The sequence below is a fragment of the Manduca sexta genome, chromosome 3 (genome assembly GCF_014839805.1).
Source record: "Manduca sexta isolate Smith_Timp_Sample1 chromosome 3, JHU_Msex_v1.0, whole genome shotgun sequence".
Classification (NCBI taxonomy): Eukaryota; Metazoa; Arthropoda; class Insecta; order Lepidoptera; family Sphingidae; genus Manduca; species Manduca sexta.
In genome coordinates, this window is record NC_051117.1 from 2,115,591 (window position 1) to 2,142,220 (window position 26,630).

Here is a 26,630-nt window from a genome sequence, read left to right on the forward strand (position 1 = left end):
GTTCTGCAAGTAAATTGAAGTGTTTGTGATATTCAGACTTTTACTTCTTTAATTTCAGGCTAAAAGCTGAATACTTCTTAAAGTTGTTATAATTGGAATAATCTTCACACTGCTTAACATATTTTGACGGGAATTTTTGGGAGGTAGATATCCTTTTATTTATTTAGATAGGTAAACGTGAATAGCATTTAGCATTTTTTCTCTGTATCAGAAACTGTAGTACCTTAAATTGATTTTGAATAAAGCAACACTAGAGTTCCTAGCCCGTTTTTCTGGTGAGAACTGCTTTCCGAACTGATAGAGTTTATATTGACGGAATCGAAATAATGTATAACATTTTACATTTCATTTCATATACGGGAGTGTAGCTAGTATTAAAAAGTCGTCTTGGGGTTGACTATCAGATGATAAGTTTGTTAGATGGAACTAGGTATACGAAACGAAGAAAATTGGCTTGGAATGAAATGTTCATTCACCTTCTTGGCCCATAATGAATCAATCAGACTATTCCTTCCATTGCTGTATACAGGCCTCCCCAAGTGAACGCCAACTATAAAACTTGAAGCTTGTCCATCCGCTTCCAGCCTTTTTGCCAATTGCACTTATTTCACTCTAATGTAGGGTCAGCACGAAAAACTTTATCAAGTATATTGCAGAAAAACTTTGGCCCAACGACTGGCCATCTGCCTGATGTAAACCCCCTCCGAGGTATCCAGAGGTAGCAATGAAAGTACTGATCATGTAAATATTTTTCATCCTCACAAGTGTAATGAGCAATTATATTAATTATATAATTAGTGTGGTACATATTACTAATGCTAGCTTCTCCTCGTAAATGCGCATTGAACAGATTAATGTAGGCCGGTATGGTATGCAAAAAAGTTATATAAAATATTTATTTAATTATGAAAATCGCGCAAATACCTACGAATCTGATATAGTTTCAATCAATATTATTGAGAATACAAGACAATTGATTTGAAAAAGAAATTTAACAATTTCCAATATTTTTGTATTTTTTTTAATATACGATGTTCTGTATTTAGACTATGATACACACACTCATGCCTATTATCCCTTAAGGGGTAAGCAAAAGGCGTAACTGGTGTATCCACTTTCCGCCGTGCGTATTCCGTCCCATGATGTGATAGGAGGCGAGCCTATTGCCATATCCGTTATAAATTCCAGACACCCAGCAGATACTGAGTAGAAAAACTCAATATTACTTTGCTGGACCCGAAGAATGAACCTGAGACCTCAGAATTGCAGTCGTATTGTAATACAACTACGCCATTTAGACTATGGAGTAAGTATCTATTATATATTAGGTCATGGCCACTATGGAGTAAAAATAAAGAATATAAGTCGTATTAATTTTAGCTGAGGCAGAATTTTAACATCTGTCTATCTTCCTCGCACTCATGCTACATAACAGCAATGACGTCAAACTATAGATGGTACTTTTTCCTTTAGATTCCAATTTTGAATCAAAGGCATCAAAATCCAGTCTAGCACTATTGAAATTATTATCACAAAGGTTCTAAGTTATCCTAGAGTTTTCGGTGTATTTTGTTGTCATCAGTACCACACAATATGCTGCACAGTTGGTGGTTCACTATGGATTAGTCAGTGGCCTTGGCTGCATCTGACCACGGGACTTCCCACGATACTATTGTATACGGTTACATCACTATATCTAATATCTATGGTTTATGAATGAGAAAATGTAGATAAAGAATATCTATATATATAAATATGAATCCCTATTTCCCTTGTCACGCCATCACGCGTGAACGGCTGGACCGATTTCAAATTTTTTTTTGTTGTGTTTGTTATTGTCATGGGAAGGTTCTTACGAAAGCAAAACATTCAAAAAATTGCGCGGAAAATTAGAAAATTTAAGAAAATTTAACAAATTAATTTTATATAACTGTCAATTGTTTGAAATAACTGGCAGCGATTGACAGAATGCGCGCTGCAAATCCATAGTTAAGACAGGACAACGTCTGTCGGGTCAGCTAGTCTTCTTATAAAATTAAATCTATTTTCCAGTAGCGAATGGTGACTTTTAGTGAAGAATATAAGTACTACCAATATGCCTAAATACGGTCTGTAAATCGTTCTAATGATAATTAGATTTTACATAAGATACGAAAGGGAAGCCGGCAGGAGTTGGGTTATATGGACCCTTTGCCACTGGCGTATCTTCAGATCTGTCAAATACGCCAAATACAATACAATCGAAAAGTATGTATTAGGTAGATATTTGTTTATATTTTTATTTTTCGATCCCGGAACATAGTATATGCCCTAGGTGGTAGGGTGCTTTGAGGAGCATGGGGAAAAATATTGATGAAATGAAATGAAATAATTTATTTGAACCTGTAAAATGTTATACAGATTCCGCCAATATTAACTCTACCAATAGTTCGTGCAATTCTCACCAGAGAAGAACGGGCAAGAAACTCTGGTGTTGTTTTTTTCCAAATCAGTTTGAGGTATATTAACTATAATGCATGATGTATAGATAAAAATACAATTTGTATTTTTTATCATTGTTTAGATCAGTTCATTCGTAAACTCGCAAAATAGGTAAAAATATTTTTTTTAATTTCCATATGAGTACACAACTCTCCTAGGAATCATGAAATAATTTTATCTAAAAAGTTTATCCAATCGTAGTCCTTCCTTTCACAAATATTTGCAAAAATGCTGAAAGTACGGTTATAATGTGTCGCTGCGAGTTATACGCTCCCCTTTGAACTCGCTAGTAGCTTTACGCTAGAATTTTCGTTCATCCATACCCCTTTGATACGTCTTGATGGGTTTTTAGAAAAAGTAAACTTCTTTACTCTCCAGTAGGATATAGTAAGGATTTTTGTTAGTATTAAGTAGTATATCTCTCGTATGTCAGAGTCCGTCCACTAATTTGATGAACACAGTACGATGCCAAACTGCTTTATCTAATACAAAGTTTAAATAGTGTTGTTCTTTGTTTCCCATGAGGCAAGCTTACTCGTCTCGTCATTCAAATTTATACTAATATCTTCGATCAAAAATACCTGATCGAAAACTAATATATTATGAACCTAAAAAGATTGTTGAACGCGCTAATCTCAAGCACTTCTAGACGGATTATGAAAATTTCGCTAATAGAAGCTACATTACTTTTGAGTGCTACAGAATGCTTTTTATCCCGGGAAAATATAAAGCGGGAATTTAATCCCGGAAAAACTTTTAAACGAGCGGAGTTACTAAAGCTAGTGATATATAGAAGACTATTGTAGTAACAACGTTGCTAAAATATTTTTTCTTCTTATCGCACTCTTAATAAAATAATGACCTATTTCAAAATTGTTAATTTGTGGCAGTCGTCGGAAAACTAATTTTTGTTTGCATATCTTTTTTTTTGAAGTTGCTACAAAATTGTGCTCATTAAAGATAGGTAAATAATGAAACCTGTAGCATGAAAAAAATGGGAAAATACTAAGGTCGCAAACAGAAATTGGTTGTTTGACGATTCCCACAAATTGGCAATTTTGGAATGGGTCATTATTTTATTAAGAGTGCGATAAATATCGGTCCGTATTGACAATGACTCGGTGTTGTTCATGGTGACGATTATTATTTCAGGCCCGAATACTTCCTTTTCACACTGCTCTTCTACATGACTAGGTTGCAATGTGTAGTTGGCTTCACATTTTTTACACAATTTTGCAGTAGGTTTTTAGTTTAGTTTTTATTACGAACTTGAATAAATTTTACCACAAAAACTTAAAACTTTGCCCGATTTCCAAATCAAATTCTGGACCATAAAGCTCATACAGTCCCAAAAATCAAAAAAATATATAGCTATATAAATAAACATTATTATTTTTATTTCAGAAATTTTCTCTTGCTATGAACAGTACATATAATATATCTTATTTCAATTACATAAGATCAAAAATCCTTCAGTGCCTGCTGAACAAACTCCGTCTCTCCTGACCAAACTGGAACTCACGGATGAATAATTCATCGCTTATGATAATGGCGTATAGCGAGCCCGGTCTGTTTGTTTCGATATTATATTTGTTACATCGGGAAAAGGTAGTATTTTCTTTAAAAATACGTGCAGTTTCTTCGCTGAAAATTATACTTTTTGTTTCCATTAGATTCCAATTTACTTTGATATTTTGAATGTTTTATCTGGAGACTAATGAGAAACTAGTAACGCGATGTTCAGAACTAGTTTATAATGCAATGACAATCATAATTTAATTAGGAATAGCTAATATCGAAACATTAATATTCTTTCAGAGGACTAGTTGAAGTATACTTGGTATGTTGTTACAGACATGACTTCTTTTGCTAATGCTATTAGGTCCCATGACGTAACATGGTGCTAGATAGTACGTCGAGCATAAATCTATTTCAATTCGTGTACAATTAAATAACTGAAATCATACAAAATAGCTTAAATAGTCCACTACGAAATGCTTTAAAAAGTAACTTTCGCCAGAGTTTCTTCAAAACTGAATATAAAGTCTGAAATAATAACTGGATAAGCAGAGAACAAGATGGCGGCGTTAAATTCCCGCCATTTGCATATCGTCCGCCATTTTGTTAGATGTTTGAGCTGTTATACGAATCAGTGGTTTAATCTGCTTTATAACTCTTTTGTTTTTACGCGATTTAATTATTTATGAACTTGGAATGAATTATATTTTAAGTCAAACATCGTTTTATGTCTAAGATATCGCAGGAAACTGCCGCGGACATTAGGTTTTTGGTAGGCACCATCTGTGTCCACGACATCAAAACAGCAAAATGCAGATTTTGGGATTCATAAGGACTAAGGTATATATAGTTTCCCAACAGTAATAGTTGGTTCCACGCACGATACAGCCAACTCCTGATTTCCGATATAAAATTAGCATAAAGTATTTGACGATAATTCGTAGTTTTTAAAGTACTTAATGAAAGAATTTCCAACATAATAGCGGTAGTCGACTGTCTCGGTGGCGTAGTTAGTAGTAGTAGAGAGAATATTTTTTTCTGATGTAGAAGTCCCACTTTATATTGTCCAGTGATAAAATGTAGCCTATATATTAAGTTTGATTTATAGAAATACGTCGGTGAAGACTGCCTTTAATTCCATGGAGTCGTTTTTGCGTGATGTGTGTGCAAACATACAAATAGACAGTCACTGAAATAAAATACAAAAAAATGTTCTGGCTTCTGTTGTTTTCATAAACACCCTATTAGTTTTTCTTCAATATTTATACTAAATAGAAATGACAGCCTGTCCTAAGTTTATTAAAAGTAAAGATTAAAAATCAGCTTCTGATCACGTTCTACCCACGTAAAAATCTGCTCCGGAATATAGTGGCATACAGCACTCCTCAAGAATACTATAGGATCTTATTACTGGAATAAAGTCAGAGTTGCACCATTAATTCCGTAATTCTCCTTACGTATTATAACAATGAGCCTGTTGCTACATCAGTTTAAACGCATTAAACTAAAAAACTACCGAAATAAGAAGGTTTATGTATTATAAATCAGGGTTTACCTATATATGTATTATTCAGAGGAGGCCTGTGCCCACCAGTGGGACAGTATATGATACAGGGCTGATATTATATATATTATATCATTACTTAAGGACTGTAGATGAACACTTACCTCGATGAAATAGAAACATGATAATGTTAATTAAAAATGTTGTTAAGTCTTCGCGATCAACGCAACTGTTAAATGAATTTCGAACTTAAGCGGATTATAAATAGTGTTTTAATCGAAAAAGTTAAATTGTTTTGCTAAAGTGACTATACTTGTGGCAAATGTGGAACAGTGTTTTTAATTTAGCTCTACCTTTTAAACCATTTGGTAGCGATGAAAAGGTTTTGAACAATATTACGCTTGAGTTTTGGAGCTGTTCCACTGCAATCTTCTCCTTTGGACAATCTAAAAATACACACTAATTACGCTGGCTTCAATCTTTTTCAAACCAAGCATAGCAATGCATGAATACAGCTGTTTTTTATTGTAGTTGAATGACGAGATGAGCATGCCGCTCGATGATAAGCGATACGACCATATAAACAGTAGCAACACCATACAGGCCTTTGGATTACAAAGCACTGCATGGCATTCCACAGCGCTCGTCATGGAGACATAAGATGTTAAGTCACATAATGCCCAATACGTTACAATGTCTTTCAAACCGGAACACAGCATCGTATGCACGCAGCTGGTTGGCCTCGAAATATATTGCAGTCGTAATCGGACCCTTGCATACGAGATACCTACCAATAATTTCGATTTGTCATTCATAAATCAAACGGCCGGTATAATTATTTCGACAGGCGAGGTTTTTGAAAACCCTGATTGGATCAAGTGCAGTGGTCATAGTCCGTATAAACATAGTAAATTAGGTTTGAAGTCAGCACCAGATTCCCTGGCTTTCCGAAACCCTGTTTGGACCCCACTGCTTAACATCAAGTGAATTAGTCGTCATAGTTCATATAATAATAGTAAATTAGGTTTAGAGTCACCACCAGATTCCCTTAAATACTAAAATTGTCTATGCCAGGTGTTAAATCTCTGGTGTCGGAACATCCGCGTCGCGCTTGACCGTAACTTTATTTTTAACCGAAGTAGAGGCCATGTGCTATATAAACGGTACATCAAAGAACAAAAGAATTAGCTTCATGAAGAAAGTAAAAATAAAACGTACCTACTGCACATGGTGCTCTGTTTTGTTTGAAAGTTTTTTGTGTGATTTTATGTTTAAAAAAACTTTTTTATACCTTATTTTATGCTAGGTCCTGTGAGGAACAGTTTTGATATAAACATTAAATAATCTCTGGTTAACATTCCGTTTTTTTTAACTTAAACATGTCTCTTAGATTCATATATTGGATTTGATCCACGATAGTCCAGTTAACTATATTTTTTTACAAAAGGTGACAAAGGATATTTACGATCAGTAACAACGGCCGTCGCCGTATTTGTGATATTTTGTTTTAATATGCATTGCATTAAAGGCAAAGATACCATTTCCACTCATCCTTTAACATTTATTATTTTTGTTTAAATTATTATAACTTATAAAAAATATTTTGGACTCGCCCCGCTAGTGGGTTCTACCACTGTCAAATCATGGGACGAAGGAGACATGTCGAGAAATGGGCGTAGTATTTGCGTATTGTCTCTCTCTATGGGGGTAAAGATCTAACTCTATGTTCTTATGAAGCTCAGCCAGAAAAATAAAAAATATCGTTATGTTATATTTATTTACTAACGCTTTCTTCACAAAAGCAAAACTATTTAAATAAATAAATAATAGTTGTGAAATATTGGATATTTTTTTTACTCCTTTAATTTTAAAAACGTAAAGCTAAAACAACCTTCCTAAAGAAGTTTTTTTTATCTACCACCTAGGCTAAAAACAATATTTTAACTAATTCTTTTTCTAAAACACAGATGTGAAGTAACGTCGGCCAAGCGGCGATCCTTATCCGAATAGAATGGCATATCACGATACACAGGAATGCGTTTCGTAACCGAACTGTTGAAACTTGTCAAATTTTATATGGATTGCGGAGTGAAATGAACTTTGGATTTTGTAGAATTGCAATTGTTATCATTAGGTGACTTTTAACTAAACATAGTAATTTAAAATACTAAGTATATACTTAATATTATTATTATAGCGCACTCTTAATAAAATAATGACCTATTTCAAAATTGTTAATTTGTGGCACTCGTAGGAAAAATAAATTTTTGTTTGCTACCTTATTTTTGAAGTTGCTATAAAATTGAACTTATTAAAGACAATGAAACCTATAGCATGAAAAAATGGGAAAAAACTAAAAGGTCGCAAACAGAAATTAGCTGTTTGACGATTCCCACAAATTGGTAATTTTGGAATGGGTCATTATTTTATTAAGAGTGCGATAGGTTCATAATTATTTTTTTTAGGTATAGATCCTGCAATCATCACCGAGGGAATCCTGCGAACGGTATACTGGTTCTCCATGGCTTTGCGGCTGCAGAGTCCTGGAAAAAGGAACGGTATACTGGTTCTCCCTGGCTTTGCGACTGCAGAGCCCTGGAAAAAGTGGGAAGAGATAATGGATGGGGGGAGGGGGGGGGTGTAATGTTTACGCGAATGTTAGATATTGAAATAAAACTATATTCTCACCTCGGTTAAGCCGCTATCTAGAAACAGTTGACCACCCCGGTCTAATGAACAACTGTTAACAAAATTGACTTTACACCGGATCTATCACTAATAAATTTGCAAATTATAAAACACGTTACAACATACAAATCTGACAGGGAAAAATGCAACGATGGAGTAACAATAACATAAAGAAAATTTTTATCCGTATGCCTCCTTAGTTCATTATTTTGTCTCCCGCTTTCCTATGAAGGAAAGTGGACAATAAATATTTCCAACTGCTCCCTATCTTTCTATTTCATTAATTTCGTTGCGGGATAATGACAAATTAGTGTTCCCTGAGCCTCGCCGAGCTTCACTGCTCGGTGTCATAAAATGCGTGCCACTGCTGATCTTGGCTTACAGGAGTTGTAGTGGGAAGTTTGAGGGCGGGAAAGTCACTAAAAAAAAACTATAGTGCACATTGTTAAGACATAACATTACACCATACAAAATATTAACATCTTAGCCTACAATAAAAACATCATCCTGTACACCGGGGCCCCTCAATAAAGAGGAGCGCTCCAAATCCGGGCGTCGAACCCGCACATCTGTTTGCGCACGCGCCGTCTGTATCACCCGCCGCTATTTACATGTTTATATATGTACATGTGGGGAGTCTCAAATACCAGCTGGTAAGGTCATTAGGGATATTTATAGCTTTGTCTGGTTGTCTAGGTCTTGTGGCTGGTCTGGGGTTTGGTCCAATGGCCCTAGTTTCTAATCGCCTTGGTAATATTTGTGAGATTTTTACACTACTCTGGATTGGATATGCTACAGTCCGATGGATTTGTTTACGGGGGCGAATTACGGGCGTTCTAATTGAAGAATGGCTTTGATACCGATATACGGAAACAGGGTTTTTTTTACTATTTTACCTTTATAGTATTAAATATGTCCTTCGATTATTACCTCCTTAATTCCAAAAATAAGAGTAAACGCAATAGGCATTGCTGATTACCTATTGGTATTGGCTATTGGTATTACCTAATGGCTTTTGGTTCGATATTCCTGCATTTTCCCTACCAACCCGAGCTGGCTTCTGCATTTACTTTGTATTCTTTCATCTATTTTATGTTCAATATAAACTGTCTGTAGTTATATGCGACTTAATTGGAGTAATAATTAAATATTTTCATGTACTTTGACTTATAAGCGCAACTATGTTCGCCTACGTGATGAATAAAGCATTTTTTTATTTCGTTTATTTGATGTCAGTGGACTAAATTAAATGTTTCTGTATTATGTATGATCTTTTTATGTACCGTGATATATGAGTAACAGGCTTTCGTAGTTCTTATGCTGTGAAAAGATATCTTAAGTTTGATATATTTTTTTTATATAGTTAGAGGTGTGTCACTTCCGATCAGACGATAAGCTTGCTTTTCCTATTATATAGCATCAAAAACAGTAACTGCATTATAAATAGATAAATGAACGGGATCAATTAAAAAAGGTCATATTACCCTTTGGAATGGTTATAAAAATATTTTAGGAGATCACAGAGCATGGACTAGGCAAGATTATCTTTTTAATAGTTTGCCGAAGTATTTCAAAATCTGTTTTGTTAGCAATGAAACTCATTGTTTAGTATTGATTTCTTATGTTTACGCGAATGTTACACATCAAATAAAACTATTTTTTCATACACAAGCGGACTTTGACAGTCCCCCTCGTGGCCATGAAGGCTGGAGTCTTCGAAACGAGAGACTATTATAATATAAAAAACCGCGATAAAGTCCGTAAAATAGTTTTATTTCGATAGTTTAGTAATTTTTATAACTTATGAACCTCACCTATTTTTGTAATACTAGTGAACTCCCCTAAGATTAAGACGGCAATAGTTCGGGAAACATGAGATTTGGGATCGATTTCTAAGTGCAATATTGTACTAAAGAGAATCGTGAGGTACTGACTTCGACCTCTTCATTGGAATACGTATTTTGATTCGCAATTACCTATATGAATAGCTCAAAATTAGTGTTTCGGGCGTTTCACGTTAAGGTTTTGTCGCTGCATTTCTTGTAAGAAGTAAGGCGTAGAAATTCTGCTTTAAATCAAAATATGATCACAAATCGTTGCCTTACTATTACAAGGTTTTATGTAAATTTTTACTTATGTTGTAAAAATTGGATTTAATATGTTCATGTTGGTAAATTTGGGTTTTTCTGCTCAGTATCAGCCCGGAGTCTGGAATTTGTGCCCGATATGGCGATAGGCTCGCCCCCTATCACATCATGGGACGGAACATACTTGGCGAAATGTGGGTGCCCTAGGTGCGCCTCTGCATACCCCTTCGGGGATAAATGCGTGATGTTATGGTAAATTTTGAAAGAATAATTCATGGCTTCCTCTTTTTTTAACTTTAGGATTATTGCATTTTTTACTGAAAAGAACATAGAGTTATGGGTATAATTCTATTTGCGCAAAAGTATAACTTAATACCATGTAATAGTGAGCGAGCGATATGTTATATAGCACAATTTAAGCCGTTGTCAAACTATCGCGATAAGTCCTGACTGGACTTATAATTCTTCGCTTCAATTAGGAAGTAAAAACAAGTGTAGGTAATAAGAAAATCCTTAACTTGCTCTATTGGTGGAAAAAGCGTAATAGACAAACGATCTAAAACATTTAACAAATTAATTTTTAACCCAACTATTTTATGAGGTTAATCAATAATAAATAGACGTTAGTGTGGACAAAGCCTAAGAATTTAGGAGATTTTGTCAAAACACTTGTTATGTTAGAAATGCAGTCCATTATACAGTGACACATAAAATCAGAACGCAAATTATATTAGAGACAAAGAAATAAAAAATATGTTTTATTCACCGCGTCGTGGCGGAACTCTGACCTATATATTATAATTCAATGGAATCGAAATAGGAAGGATTAGATTTATACGTATTTATTGTAGGCTTGTAGCTCAACTTCGCCTTGTCATTTCGTTTATAACAATAAAAAAGGTACATGTAATATTTTTGGTTTCAATACGACAGTTACTTCAGCATTTATAATAACAATAGGTAGATAAAAGGAGAGTGCATCCATTAAATATGCAGTGTAGTGAAGTCACTTAGCTGTGCTCGTATGAAAAAAGATATTAATATTGAAGAATTTTTACTTAACTAGTAGTAGATATAACGGAGTTTCATTCTGATGCTCTGGTGCTCAACATGGACTGTACTACCTTTTCTCTGCTAATCTAGGATTAGCGCGATATTTCAATAGAGCTTTTGTTATTTTTTGTATTATAAATCGGTATCCGTAGTCATTCTACCTCTTTGGAAATTACGTGTACTTATACGTGTAAAATTAGTTCTGTATATACCGCCTTCTGCAGAGCACTAGCCTCTTCTTCTACTGAGAGGGTTTAGAACTTTTTTTATTGCAGTTGAATGCAATATCGAAGACAGCAGCCTTCGTCGTGAGGGGACGGGGGCGTTGACATCGGGAGAAAATTATAACATAAAAAACGCGATATAATCCCCAAAATAGTTTTATTTCATCGACATTCGCGTATAAGAAATCATTATTGTACTGCACTTTTGTAAACTGGAGGGTCAGTTAAATACCAGTCAAATTTCTCTTATAAATCAAAACGAAACACCCCCATTATGCAAAGTTCATCACAATAACTAAGGCGTAAAACAATCGCCAAGACTGGGGTGTGCAGCGGACCGTGATCAGATTCGCAATCCGCGTCTCAAATGTCACGCCTTAACATTTACTGGCATTTCGTTCGACCTTATTTTCGACATTATGTCGAATGACATTAGAAAAGGTGTTACAAACTCGGTTCCCTTGGGAAAGTATTAATATTCGGGGTAAGGCCATGGAGGCGAATGGCATGACTTTTTTGAATACTAGTAAATTAATGAAGGGGCTACCTGATGATACCTACGGGTGGTCTCTAATATGTGAGAGTCCAACTGGTTGGTAACACTGCAATGTCTATTTCTGTCGTCAAGCAGTAGTGTGTAGTCACTGTTATGTTCCGGTTTGAAGTTTGCAGCCAGTGTAACTACTGGACATAAGACTTAACATCCCATTTCTCATGATGGCGAGCGAAATTGAATACCAGACAATACTTTATAATTCAAGGTGTTGAATGGTGTTAAAGTTATTGATGGGCGGTCGTATCGCTTACCATCAGGCGAACGGCAAGCTCGTCTCATAATTCAAAGTAATAAAAAAAAGATTACTAATGGCTATGACGACATGAAGACAACGAAGACGGTCGCGTTGGGAGAGGATTGTGCGGATACGAAATAATTGCGACCAAAATCGGCCAAATGATTTCTTGTAGGTTTAAGGTCCATTTGTGGTGACAAAATCAGCATAATCATGGCTTTACCTCCAACCAGAAATAATTTACTATGAGCTATTGTGTTTCAGTACGTATTGATGATATCTAAAACTGATCGCAATATCCTCAAAATTTCTAATCTTCAAACACTCCAAACATCAAGCTGAAATGTAATTAATTTTATTGTCAGATTTGAACAAACCATTACACGTTCATTATACGATTGTCTTAAGATTATACAAAATAATAGTCCAGAAAGGCATTAAACATAATGACCTCGGTCGGCCATTTCTTCGTTTTCGCGCCCTTTTTGACATTAACCGCGGCCATCTTGCCGATAACGTGTCGTCAACATGGCGGATTTACGGGCGATCGTAAACCACGCCGAAATTAACTGAACGTTGGCAGCTGACGGCTTTTAAATCTTAATAATATTCGAAAATGTTTTGTGTTTGTCGCGGTTGAGATTAGCAAAAAGAATGATTAGCATATTGTAAAATAAGTGATGTTTTGTTTAACAGTTACTGCTCTTTGTGTTTCTATAATATGCGTGATAAATATAGCAATAATACACAAGAACCCATTAGTATACCTTTCAATAAATAATATACAAATCATGACTTACGAGTCGGTATACAGTTTTTAGAGTAAATATAGCAATCAAACTAATGGATCTCATAATGATAACGATAACCATCTAAAAACATTAACAACTCCACAAATGCCAGTGCGGTGCTAATTTTCAAACGAAATTGCAATCTCAGCACGAAACCATAGCAAAGCTGTTACTCCATTAGTCTTATACGCCTTTTTTCCATTGAATACTTGTTCACACAACATTGCCTAAACGTATGTATTATCTGAAAAACAGTTTACATAACGCATTCTTTTAATCATATGTTATCATTAAAATGCTAAGAATGTACGAAAACCTTTGTTCTTTGTTCCATAACAAATTAAAGCAAAAAATATTTTGTATAATTTTTTGCGACACCATTATAAATATTGAACGCAAGTGTTGCAGCTTTGGCGTACAGTTATTTTAAGGATGTAATCACAGTATAAACGTTGCGTGAGATTTATTAAAATTTGACGAAAATTTTTAGATTCTGCAAGCGCTGTACATTCCTATATTCGTGAAATTAAATACATAATACAATTATCAGAAGTTTGAGATAATCGTATGTAGTTTCAGAAACAAAACTGTATTTATATGTAGGGTTGAATTATTTTGTAATGGACTGACTGATATTTTAATATTAATAACTTCTTTAAACAACCATGGACATAAATCCGCTGCTAAATAGCCCTTGAAACCTTTAACACAATAAGGTTAGGAATTAAGTACTTATAAAATGTTTTGCTTAAAATGAGCAAAGAGGTCGACATAATTGTGTCAGTCTCATCAGTTGACACTCTGCCTGTCGAAATTCCGCTTTCCATCACTTCGCCGTAGCCATATATAAAACAGTTTTATCAAATCCATAGCTCTCACTGGGACGTCGCCCGTAAATTATGATCGGCGTCGATCGGAAGCTAACGTCAATATTATTGGAACTAAGAAGCACATATAGGTCAGAAGTTGGCTATTTTGAAACGTTGGGCAACGTGCGGTGAGCTGCCACTTTCTGAATTATTTATTAATAGATTAATCAGAATTGGGTCACCTTTTTAACATGTGAGTTATAATAAAGTTTCATTGATGCCTGTAGATATTATTACTTCAAAATGATTTCTCGGAGAATTAATTTAACGTTTCTTAAACGCACAAATGTATTGTACACGTTGGTAACTGTAATACTATATATCTATGAGATACGTAGTTCGACGAATCCTTCGTCCGTTCCGCTTAGAAAGGATGAAGGATATTCTTTTCAGGAAAGGACAGTTTTGTACAAGTTGGTTACTGTAATAACCAATGAGGTGTGTAGTTAACGAGGAATCCTTCGTCCGTTCCGCTTAAAAAGGATCAAGGATACTTGTTTCAGGAAAGGAGAGTTTACTTTTGTCTGATTAGATTCCGCTCTATGTTTAATTTATAACTACGTATAACGTGTAGCCGATGTAATGCAAGAGGCCAAACACTCAAAAAATGTTAATAATACAACGGTAATTAGGCTGATGAATATTGCAGGCCCTTTTTTTACGGTCATAGCAGTAACTCCACTGCACCTGATGGTAAGTGGAGTGAGGTTCAATAAAATGTCGATTGACGAAAGATGATTATTCCTCGGCAGTCGACATAATTATGCCGGTCTGTTGGAACCGGATACACTCAGGCTGATCCCGGAACGCGACGCAATTATGAGGGCTACTATGGTGGGTATTTTTTTTTTTTTTTGTGAGGTACTCTACGTCCCTCCCTCGTTCCCCCTATCCAGGAGAAGGGTTATTTTTTTGGCTTTTTTATTATTTTTTTACATTTTTTTATTTGTTATTGTATTTAGACAATCCTTTATATCTACTTATACTATCTTATCTGTATTCTAAATCTATTTATCTAATCTTACGTCTAATTTTAGTTGCTAATGTTATATAAAATAATTTTATACACTTAACAACTCTTATTCCTACTTATTTCTATTATTTATCTTACGTACTATTTCCTTACAGTAACTTAAAAACCTATCTATTTTATGTCTATCCTTAATTATCCTATTTATATTATCTATTTTTAAACTTATATCTGTTGCAGTCTCAAGCTCATATCTTTCCACTGCGTGGATGGGACACTCGAGCAGGAGATGTGGGACCGTTTCCTGAACGTCAGGGTCACATTGGCACGCCGGGCTCTCCTTGCACTTGAACCGATGCAAGTACTCGGAGAACCCGCCGTGCCCCGTGAACACCTGCGTCAGTGTGGCGTCCAGGGCGATCCGCCTTACGACCCTGTGCGCCTCGACCGCGTCCGGAAAGAACAGCTTCGTCACCGAAGCCGTCTCTCCGTCCGCGTATCTCCGGCTCCATTCGTCAATCGAGTCCTTTCGGATCTGTCGCTTGACGAACGAAACCGGACATTTGTCGTAATGCGCACGGGTCTTCAGGTGTTGTGCGGCCTTCTTAGCGAGTACGTCCGCCCTCTCGTTTCCCTCCAACTCCACATGTGCCTTCACCCAGAAAAGTTCAATTTTCTGGGTGCGTTTCCAGGCTTCTTTTAATAAATTTTTAATTTCAAACGCTATGGGGTGGAGGGAATCACCTCTGGTGACGACGTCGAGAGCGGACCTTGCGTCGCTGAAGATGCCGCACGCAGGAAGCCCGCTACGGAGCGCCTCCTCCACGGCTTTGCGGAGGGCGAGAAGTTCCGCCTGATAGACGGAGCAGTATGGCTCGAGCCGCAATTTTCTGGTACTCGTCTCGGCAGCACCGTTCCATATGGACAGCGCCGCTCCGACTTTCCCATCGATCTTGCTTCCGTCGGTGAAGATACTGAGACCCTCACCGACGTGTCGAGCCAGTTCCGCCCCATCCGCCAGGCATTTGAAGCTCCCGCCCATCCGCTCCGCCGGGTGGTCCAAGCTGACGAAGGCCACAGGAGCCTCCACCTCCCGGTCACCCACTACCTCGCTAGAGTGCCCCCTCTTGACCTCATATAGGAGTGCGGTTTCCCGCACTCTGATGTCAAGGGGGAGCACTCCGGCAAGCAGTAGGGCCGAGTTGAGAGAGACAGTCCTGTAGGCCTTCGTCATACTATGGTGGGTATTAACACCGTGTGTACGGTGGTCCCTATTCTCATTGCTATTGCCTGGATTTGGGAGCACCACAATTTACATAATATTAACTAGGACGGTGGAATTTTTTTTGGCTCTGGAATATATTTGTACCTAACATATGTTAGCCTTGAAGTTGTCTATGTAATCATAATCTTGCTAATGTTATAAATGCGAAAGTTTATGAAAATGTTTGGATGTTTGTAAGAAGAAAATGCATAAACAGCTGAACGGATTTAGATGAAATTTGGCACACGCATATACCATGCCCTGGATTAACATATATGCTAGTTTTTATCGGGATTTTTAAATACATTTAATAAATAAATTCAACACACTCCTAATGGGAGAGGTCTATGTCCAGCAGTGGACGATTCCCGGCTGAAATGATGATGAACACACTGTCTAATCGTCATCAATTAATATCATGCAGAGTCTTCTAACGTGTTTCTATACGCAGTTAGTTGCGTTATCATGTTGATAAAGGCCCTAAACACCAGCATAATCCGCAGACTAGATTAAGAGCGTTGCTCACGTGTCACCGGACACGCCTGGCCGAAATCCATGCCATGTTACTGGGTTAATCACATTACCATATAGAAAAACACTATAAAACAATGCTACAGGCGGTGTGGGGTTGCTACACTTTACAAATACCCAGAAGTTTTGATTTATTCAAATGTTATGTCATGGTTTGATGTGGTTGAATACGTTAAGCAATGATAGGTGTTTGGCTCATTTCACCACTTACTACACACAGGGATAACACTAAAACATAACACAAAAACACTATTTACTAGATTATAATAAAGAAAAACAAATAAACAAAATTTAACACCAACACAAAACACATAAAATAGAAGGGGAGAGAGCAGAAAGTCAAGACAGCGACAGATAGATTATATAGGTGATAGGTGAGTGACGTTCACTATTCCCTTTCTATTATACATTTAAATAATTATAATAATATCAGCACTGTATTTTATACTGTCCCACTGTTCGACACGGGCCTCCTCTACTACTGAGAGGGATTAGGCCTTAGTCGACCACGCTGGCCTAGTGCGGATTGGTAGACTAAAGACTTCATACACCATCAAAATTCCAATAGAGAACTCCTCAGGTATGCAGGTTTCCTCACGATGTTTTCCTTCCCCGTTAAAGCAAGCAATAATTCACAAAGAATAATACATTAAATTTTATAAAATTCGATAGGAAAATTAAGTGTCCCAGACTAATTCCCAAGCTGGTATCCCCGACCAGCCGGTCCCATGGCGTGACCCCGTGACCGGGTCGTTGACCCTCGACCATTGTTCCCGGACCCACCACTACTAATTTAAACAGCTTTTTACGCTGTATCCGGTCATTTTTAGAGCATCCATTAAAACAATGCTCTTTTTAATTCGCTTACCGGTGTTTCGGAATTCTGTGGTTTATTGGGAGTAGTAAAATTCGACTTTCTAGTGATGATGAAGTTGCACCTCTGCTTATTCTTTCGGGGTGAATGTATGACGTCATAGATGGCGTTAAGATTTAGTCATATAGGGTTCAAATCACTGCCTTTTACTTCATTGACTATATGTTTTGCTGTGATGAGGCAGTCAATAGTCATAATTAAGTAAACAATAAATTATTTTATTCTACTTCAATTTGATGAAATTTTACATCGTTAATGGAGTGCAGTCCAAGTACATTTTCGAACAAGGACGTTTCTTGACGTCCGAAATTTGTTGTTTTTTTTTTATGTTATAGACGGCAAACGAATATATGGTTTATCACCACCTGTCTTTTTGAGGATCCTGGAACGAGGCACGTTTGTATTATATATGTATTAGCAAATATTACATAATGCTTATTAGTTATTATAAATGATTGTTATAATATATTATGACATTCGATACCTTTGCATAAGGAGTCTTCCGTAATTACACTTATACTATAATTGTAAATGCATTTATGATGTCACATATAAATTATAAAAGCAATTTACTGTAAGCACCATTATCTGATTCCATTGACTCGTTCACTCATTCATTCGATTTCAATCCCATTCGCTGAGCGGTCGCGCAATCCACTGAAGTACATGATTGAGTTGCATATAAAATTAATATTGGCATTTATCATTGCAAATGTTTTGAATAATTCATTCATTAATAGAGGTGTCGTTATGTGGAATAGTTCAGTCGTTCACTCATTGCATTCAATATGGAATGTATTAAAGTTAAATTCGTCTCATAACAATCAGTTAATGTTAAATTAATATTTAATTTATGTTAATAAAGTATATTCATAAACATTTTTGGAAGCCATTTTTATGACTAAGTTGGGCAAATGTACTACCACAGCCACTAGCAAAATCTTGAAGATCAAGATTGGGTTGAGAAAAGAATAAGAAAGAGAAAATAGAAGAGAACTATTGTTTCTATTATTTCCAGCAACAATATACTTATAAGCCCTATTTTCAATGCGGGTGGTATCACCTTGTTCCTAAGTTAAATAAAATACGATTACCCGCAAAAAAACAGAAATCTGTGCATTGCGAATTGCGTGAACGTCGTTCCATTCACTCATTCGTTCCCACATTTGCATTCCGTTTACGGATGGCCGATGTCAGGGAAAATACCTTCGGATTCCTGACAGCCAACGCGGACGTGGCGTACGAATTCGTGTTTCGGAATTTCTCTTCCAGTTCTGTGTGTGTTCATTAATTCGGAAACATTTAGGCCGTTCAATTGATTAACATTTTCTAACTAGTTCGTGTTTGGAGCACCGATGAAGTAGATGGTACATTGTTTCACTTATAATCAGCTTATATCCACCCCATGATTATGATAGGGGGTCTTTCGCTTACAAAATTCAACCCAGAGCTACTCATATAATGTTAAATTAAACACTTGAGCTAAAAATAGGATGTGGGATAAGATTGGATTTGGGCGGTAACCCAACAAATTTTATTACAACGATAGCATAGTAATATACGCTTGTTTATTTCAAAAGGTCCAGAAACTGAATGATATGAATTGAATAATACTAGATATAAGAAATTGAATAATACAAGGGGCCCAAAAATGATCTCATTGGGAAGGATGTTAAAGATCGACTGAAGTGGAAGACACTCACCAGAAACATCAAGCCAGGAAAAACTTTAACAGTTCATTGTAAAGATATCTTCCAGAACAGAGAATATTCCGATCTACAAGGCCGGCAACGCATCGATGATTCCTTTGTTATTTTGCATCTTTATACGCAGTGGTCACTTACCATCAAGTTTTTCTCATCCACTATTAGAAGAGTATGTTAGATTGTGACAAAAAAATCTTTAATTTATCTCTATTTTGTGCAGTTGATAGGACTTGCATATTTTTAATGGCTTTGAATGACGAGACGAGCTCCGCGTTCGCTTATAGTACCTAAGCAATACGATCGCCCATAAACAGTAGAAACACCATCCAACACCTTGAATTACAAAGTATTGTTTGGTATTCCACTGCGCTTGCCATCTTGAGACATGGGAAGTCTTATTATATCCAGTAGTTACAATGGCTACAATGTTTTTCAAACCGGTACAAAACAGTGACTACACACTGCTGCTTGGCGGAAAATAGACACTGCCTACCTACCCATGCGGACTCTCACATATCGGAGACCTACCAGCAGTCCTAATACAATAGGTTGAAAATAGGCGCTGTTTGTCTACATATAGTTTTACCTTCCTACAATATTCTAGTAGGTTTCTTATAAGTCTTTTTCCGCAAGCCCTAAGCTTGGAGAGTGGAATGACCTAGTAAACTTGACACGAGTTCTACCTGAGTTTACGAATCAATAATGACCTGACTATACATTTTAAGCTTTGTTTCATAAGAATAGAATTCTTTTTTGTTTGTGCGTACGACAATATTCTTGTTTAAAATATCTTTAACAGGGATATAATCTGTAGGAATCTAGATTCATTCATTTAACCTAGGAATTTGTTTATCTTGTGTTTTAATAGTTTACTGGTTCTTGTGGCAATTGTTGCAGATATTTCTTTGAAAATTTATTTATATTTTAGTTCTTTGTCTTCTACTTATATTAAACTAGGTATCGAACATTCAAATATCAAATCAATGAATGAATGGTGAAACGGCATCCAATATAAAAGCTTTCGATCAAATGTGCCGTATGAGCAGCTATTAATTCAACACAAGATGCTTACTCTACAATCCAGACGTTTGCTTATTACTGCAACAATGATGCTACATGGTATATGCAATAACAGATTTGAATGTATAGATTTAACAAATAAGTTATGTTATATAGTACCTAGGACTGTTACGCGACGGGAGGTGCGCGTGCCGAGGCTGTTCCATATGGACGCATGCAGGACCAATGCCGGGGTGCGTGCGCCTACCCGTCGAATAGTCGAAATTTATAATACGCATTTCCACAGTGTTGATATTTTCTCTCTTGCAAAGCAAAAATTTAAAAAATCAATTTATAACTTACTTTTTACTAATGTATTTTTAAACTGAATATCGCAGGCTTTTGATTTTTACATACTTATGACTTATAGATGTTTGTTGCTTCTTTGTAAAGTTTTCTGTTAAACTGTGAAAAGTGGTGTTGGTTAAATGTTTATTAATGCAGAACATGTGTAATTTTACCCTTAATTATTTAATGTGAAACTGTTTTCTGTTCCTTTTGAATAAAATAAAATAAAATATCTTTTCTTTTGCATTGCTTTATGTCTTATATGCCTATTATTTGTTCGTGACTTCTCAAGCGTCAACTTTATTGTAAAAAAAACTCAATGTTTCGAGTCAAAAAGTACCTTTTATGTTAATCAAGGAAATGTTCTATCTGTGTACTAATTTCCAAATTTCTTCGTTGACTTCTAACATACAAACATCTTTCGTAACTATTGCATTTATATTAGTTAGATATTTTAAAGTATTTTAAAACAAGTTGCCGACCGCGTCTGTCGGTCTGAACGTGGTAAACTCAAAAACTACCGAACGGATTTTGATGAAATTTGGTATGGCTACTTTTTATCCCAGAAAAACTATTTCATTAGAGCAAAGCCGCGAACCAAAGCTAGTACTATAAATAAATAAAAAATGAATTTAAATAAAATAGACAAATGTTTATAATACCTAAGTTATATATTAATAAAATTTTATTCAGTTATAATCGATTTAAAATCGATTTTATACTTAAAAATCAGCTTTCAGAGACTGAGAAGATTATAATATAGTATTTATTACTTCTCATCAAACCATCATAATTACGTTAACTGGAACTATTACTTAATTAGGTGTGAATGGTACAAAGCTTAATTTGCTAATTGATAATTACATTAGTAGCAATTAACTATAATTGATTCGGAATTAATACAGTTATTAATTAACTTATCTTACACTGTCTTATGTTCTTTGATTAAGTTGTAATATAAAAATATGTAATAATATCAGCCCTGCGTTATATACTGTCCCTTTGCTTGGCACGGGCGTCCTCTACTACCGACAGGGTTAGACCTTATTCCAGCACGCTGGCCTAGTGCGGATTGGTAGACTAAAAACTTCACACACCCTCAAAATTCCAATAGAGAACTTCTTAGATATGTAGGTTTCCTTGCGGTGTTTTCCTTCACCTTTAAAGCAAACGATAATTCACAAAGAATACACACATCATTTTAGAAAATTCGGAGGTATGTGCCCTTGGGTTTCGAATCTGCGGACATTCGTCTCGGCAGTCTGTTCCACAATTAACTAGTGTATTGCCGGTTTTTTTATTAAGTTGTTTTTTAATAATTGTTAATCTAGTTTTCATACATTTTAGATTTCTTGCTCAGTATTAATTTGGAGTCTAGAATGACTGGCTTGACCCTCCCTCCCTCTCACATTATGGGACGGAACATACTTGGGGAACAGGCGCCCTGGTTGCACCTGTGCCTACCTTTTCGAAGATGAATGCGTGATGTGTGTTTTTTTTAATATTTTTTGTATTGAGAACTTTGTTCGGTAGATTTTTCCTGGAATATATTAAACTTTGGAATGACTGTTAAGATGTTCAAAATTATTTCGTCGTAAGTAAGATAGATTTTCACTGAATGCTATAGCTTTTTTATTATGAAAAAGGACTTTACATCAGACGGAATAGCAAACAAAAGCGTGTTGAAAAATATCGAATAAATTAAAAATAAATAGGATGACGACGATAATAAAAAAAATGGATGCGTGACTTTTATAAATACTCCCATATTTTACATAGCGAGATTTTCTGTTTTATTGATCAGGTTATACCTTATTTTCATAGAAATAAAAATATATGAGTATGTACTTAACAAAAAAATAAACCATGAGAACAGTATTTTAAAAATGTGAATGAATTTACTAATTACCTGGTTTATTTGAGCTGATTACATCAGCCGTCTGCACCCAGTCTGGGATGCTGTGACCTCATTCGAAATCTCCAATTTCCGCAGCGTCTATAAAATTTGACACGTTTATGCTCTATAACCCTTTAGATCCCTTATTGCTGTGGTAATTAGGTCGGTAATCCAATGTCTCGAGGTATATACAGTATGATTCTGAAAGTAGTTTCCTATGTGTTAATTTGATAATAATATTTTTGTCAGGCTATTTGTGACGTAATGTAATTTTTTTGCTATTAGTACCGAGCTGTGAACAGATCAGATGGAGGCATTTGATCATTGACTTTTGTATCGGTTGGTTTTGGTTGACTAATGGTCATGGCACACTGTACCGGCACTGCAAAAGCACAGCTGCGGCATGGCGCGCCTCGAATTTAGGCTATGGCTGCTGTTAGCAGGCTAACTACGCGCCGGTTGCAAGATAGCTTGCTGTCAACTTGAACAAAAAAATTATAAGGCATTTAATAACTTAATTCATATTCTCTACAATTGTTAACGCTAACTGGAAACAAAAAGTATGGAAATGACATAAAATAGCAACAAGTTTTGCCATCAAAGTGTACAAGTAAATAAGAAAATTCTGTAGAATGAGAATAGTACTAAAAAATCTGCAAATGTTTTTTTTTTGCGGGCACGGCTTAGTGACCCCTGTTCTGATGGTAAGTGTAGTGGGGATTCATAGTATGTCGATTGATGAGAGATGATTATCCCTCGACAGTTGAAATAAATATGCCGGCTTTTTGGAACCGGATAAACTCAGGCTGATCCCGGAACGCGACACACTTACGTCAGCCACTATAGCGGGTTTTAACACCTTGTGTACGGTGATCTATTCGGGCGAATATAATATATATCTCACCACCAGCCAAACTCCTTTAAGGCCTCAAAGGTACATTGCAGGCCTAAGATAATACCTCATTAACACATCATCTTCCCTGACCTCATTAAGGCTAGGAAACTGTTTAACATCATTTCATTAAGTTTCATCACCCTGTATATAGTCGTTATGACGGTGTGCGCGCGACTGTACACGTGTGTAAATCAATCGATCGATACGTGAGCGATCGGCGCGTGCGCAGCGCCTGTTGCCGATCAAACGCCGTGCTATTTACGGATTACTGTTAAGGGTAGGTGTTGTTGTTTTTCTTTTTTTTGGTATGGGGATTTAAAATTGGTTGTATGTTACGTTCTAGGGTTTGTAGAAGACTTGGTGGCAGTGGATCATTTTTAATTACTAAAGCTCTTCTACAACTGACATGCAGTTAATAATAAGATAATGTGTGTGCGTGATTCTGTAGTTCAAGGTATAAAGGACTTACTGTCTATGTGGATTTAATCTTGTAGATTTTTTTTTCAGTGTTAAAGACTTTACCATCGCTTGAGTTGTTCCTAGACTCTTAATTTACTAGATCCTATGTCTTCCCGCTCTGGATAAGAATCACCCAATAAATATTTTACATGTTGTAAGGACTATTGTTTTTCGATTTGAAGGATATCGTAGCTAGTGTAATTCTGGACCTGGTATTCGAGCCCCCGTTTTCTGGCGACTATTTTTAGGTCCTCATTTTGAGTGGGATACATCCTCAATTATTTCTATGCCCTGATTAATTTGCCACGCGCCACGTGGTGTGCCATTGGTTCGGCATCCTTGTACTTAACATCTGTCTCAGGGTCGTTCACATAATGTCTATACAGTTTTAAAGGTGTTGCTAGTAAGTATGGGCAGTTGATCATCAGGCTAGCCAATTTCGTCATTTATTAAAAAAAATACACTTTCCCTTAACCACGAGGGGGCACTTTACGTTATAGAAAGCGACTGGAATAATACGAAAATAGCACAAAAAATCCTTCCCAGACGCCCGAGCGTTGCGCGAGCCAAAAATTATTCGCCGAGTTACAACATGATATGAGTAAGGTAAGATTTACTGTGGAATGAAACGTTTGGATTGAGCTTCCTTAGAAATTAGAGGTTGTACGGTCTCTGTGTACAGATGTATATACACTATAACATTATTATAAATTAGGTTTATGAGTATATCTAAATAGGGTATTTACTACGTTTCCTTTTGTGCATTTTATGTGACAAATAATACAAAACATATATGAAAACTTCATGCAAATTGGCTAAGAAATGAGACAGTAATTCATATTTCAAATATTAAAATGCACGGGAGTGGTCCCGAAGTGGGGATTTCGCTCCATTTGATTCTTTCGCATATATCGTAATTTCCGATAATCACGTGCGTGTATTGCCTCTTCTCTTGATACTTACTCCTTCTGCCGAAATTTAAAAGCCTATAACATGATGTTTCACTGGATTTCAATAAAACATTCTGTGTTAGGATTTATACGAGGTAAATATTTGATAAACGCTAAGAAGAAAAATTGATTCAGATAGTTTCGGTATAATTCCGATTATTCTTTAACGAATTTAATTTTTTTTCTGAGAGCTTTACGCTATTTCATACCGAAACTAGACTTTTTTGTAGTCGGAATCTAAAGAATCTAAATTAATTCAAGTTGGTTTTTAGGAGAGAGCTGGCGGAAGAAGGAAAAAGATCTTCGCCGAATCAACAAAAGTTTGCACCACGCGAGGCCCGTGTAAGCGCAACATTTTTTCTAGGACGAGCAGAAACGTTCTTAGGATGGTCACTGGCAATACCCCCCTGCCGCCCCCCCCCCTTCTAACTATACTCATGATTATGAAATTTATCCTCACTTATAAGTGTTGAACGTATATAATTTCCATTCAACGCTTTGTTCTTCTTTAATGTGATTTTCTAATATTCAAAGTCAGTGTCGTATAAAAAATAACTATGAAACATTTATCGAGAACCACTATTGACTATAAATGATAAAGTATAAAACTAAATTTGCTTGCTTTAGAAAATAATACCGAGCACCGATAACAAATCGAGCAAATTGAGTTAAAGAAAGGAAAACTCGATCCCAGAGGTAACATATCCTGGGGTACCCCTCTCTAAGACCCTATTACATACCCCAATATAGTTAGACATTACTTGACTTGCGCGTGCAGAAGCGAGGGGAGGTCAACTTATATTGGTTATCAAAATTGAGTGGATTGGTTTGTGTGTACTACTAAGGGCACTCGATATAATAGTTTTAGATGTGGAAAATTATTTATAATTTTAAATATTAATAGAAATTGAGAATTATTTGCATAGGATTCGTCATTTAGTAATATTTGCTGGTGGTAGGATATATTTTATATCCGCCTGGATAGTGACCGTACACAAGGTGTTTAAACCCGCTATAGTGGCACACGTAAGTGTGGCATTCCGGGATCAGCCTGTGTATATCCGATATCAACAGGCCGGCATAATTGTGTCGACTGCCGTGGAGTAATCATCTCTCGTCAGTCGACGTTCTGTTGGATCTCACTCCACTTACCATCCGCTGCAGTGGGATCCCTTTACTATGCCTTTATAGAAAAAAAAACACAAAAGGTAGAAAACAAAAAATATAAAGACGGCTAATTTAGGTTACTATAATATAGTCTATCCAGCTTTTACCCAAAACTATACATTTTTTAAAATAATATACTGTATTAAAAATAAAAATAACGTCTCAGTATTAGATTTGGTAAAACATTGACACCCAAAATAAATTCTACAATTAGTTTTTAACGACCCTTGCAATATTTATTAAAAGCAAAAACATTTACGACTCGTTTCAAACTAGCACTCAAAAACTCAACACCACTTCATCTTCGAGAGACCATGGTAAAGTCGCGAGATTTCCCAGTTTTGGTTGAATGAAGGGGCGCAACGGAGCGAGGGGCGCGGCGGGTCACGTGTGAATGGGAGGAAGCTGGGGACGACTCCAGACTAAGGTCAAGGCTGTAATATTTTATCGACTATCCGACGGAGACAATCTCCCCTCGCAGTGAAGCGGGGAAGAACAGACTGGAGATTGTTTTTTTATGGCTGTTGTTCTACGTGTTATGAGTTGTATTTAGGCGTTTTAGAT

General features: G+C 36.1%; 1 protein-coding gene across 1 annotated transcript; it reads right to left on the minus strand.

The window, feature by feature from the left end:
- Nucleotides 1-15,091: 15,091 nt before the first annotated feature.
- LOC115452232 (retrovirus-related Pol polyprotein from type-1 retrotransposable element R1) lies at nt 15,092-16,210 on the minus strand. The gene has a single exon (XM_037438493.1). It carries the CDS (start codon nt 16,208-16,210, stop codon nt 15,092-15,094), a length of 1,119 nt encoding a protein of 372 aa, XP_037294390.1.
- Between the last annotated feature and the right edge of the window lie 10,420 nt (nt 16,211-26,630).

Excerpts from the sequence above, each read along its gene's own strand:
- LOC115452232 (XM_037438493.1), bottom strand. The coding sequence starts at position 16,210 with ATGACGAAGGCCTACAGGACTGTCTCTCTCAACTCGGCCCTACTGCTT.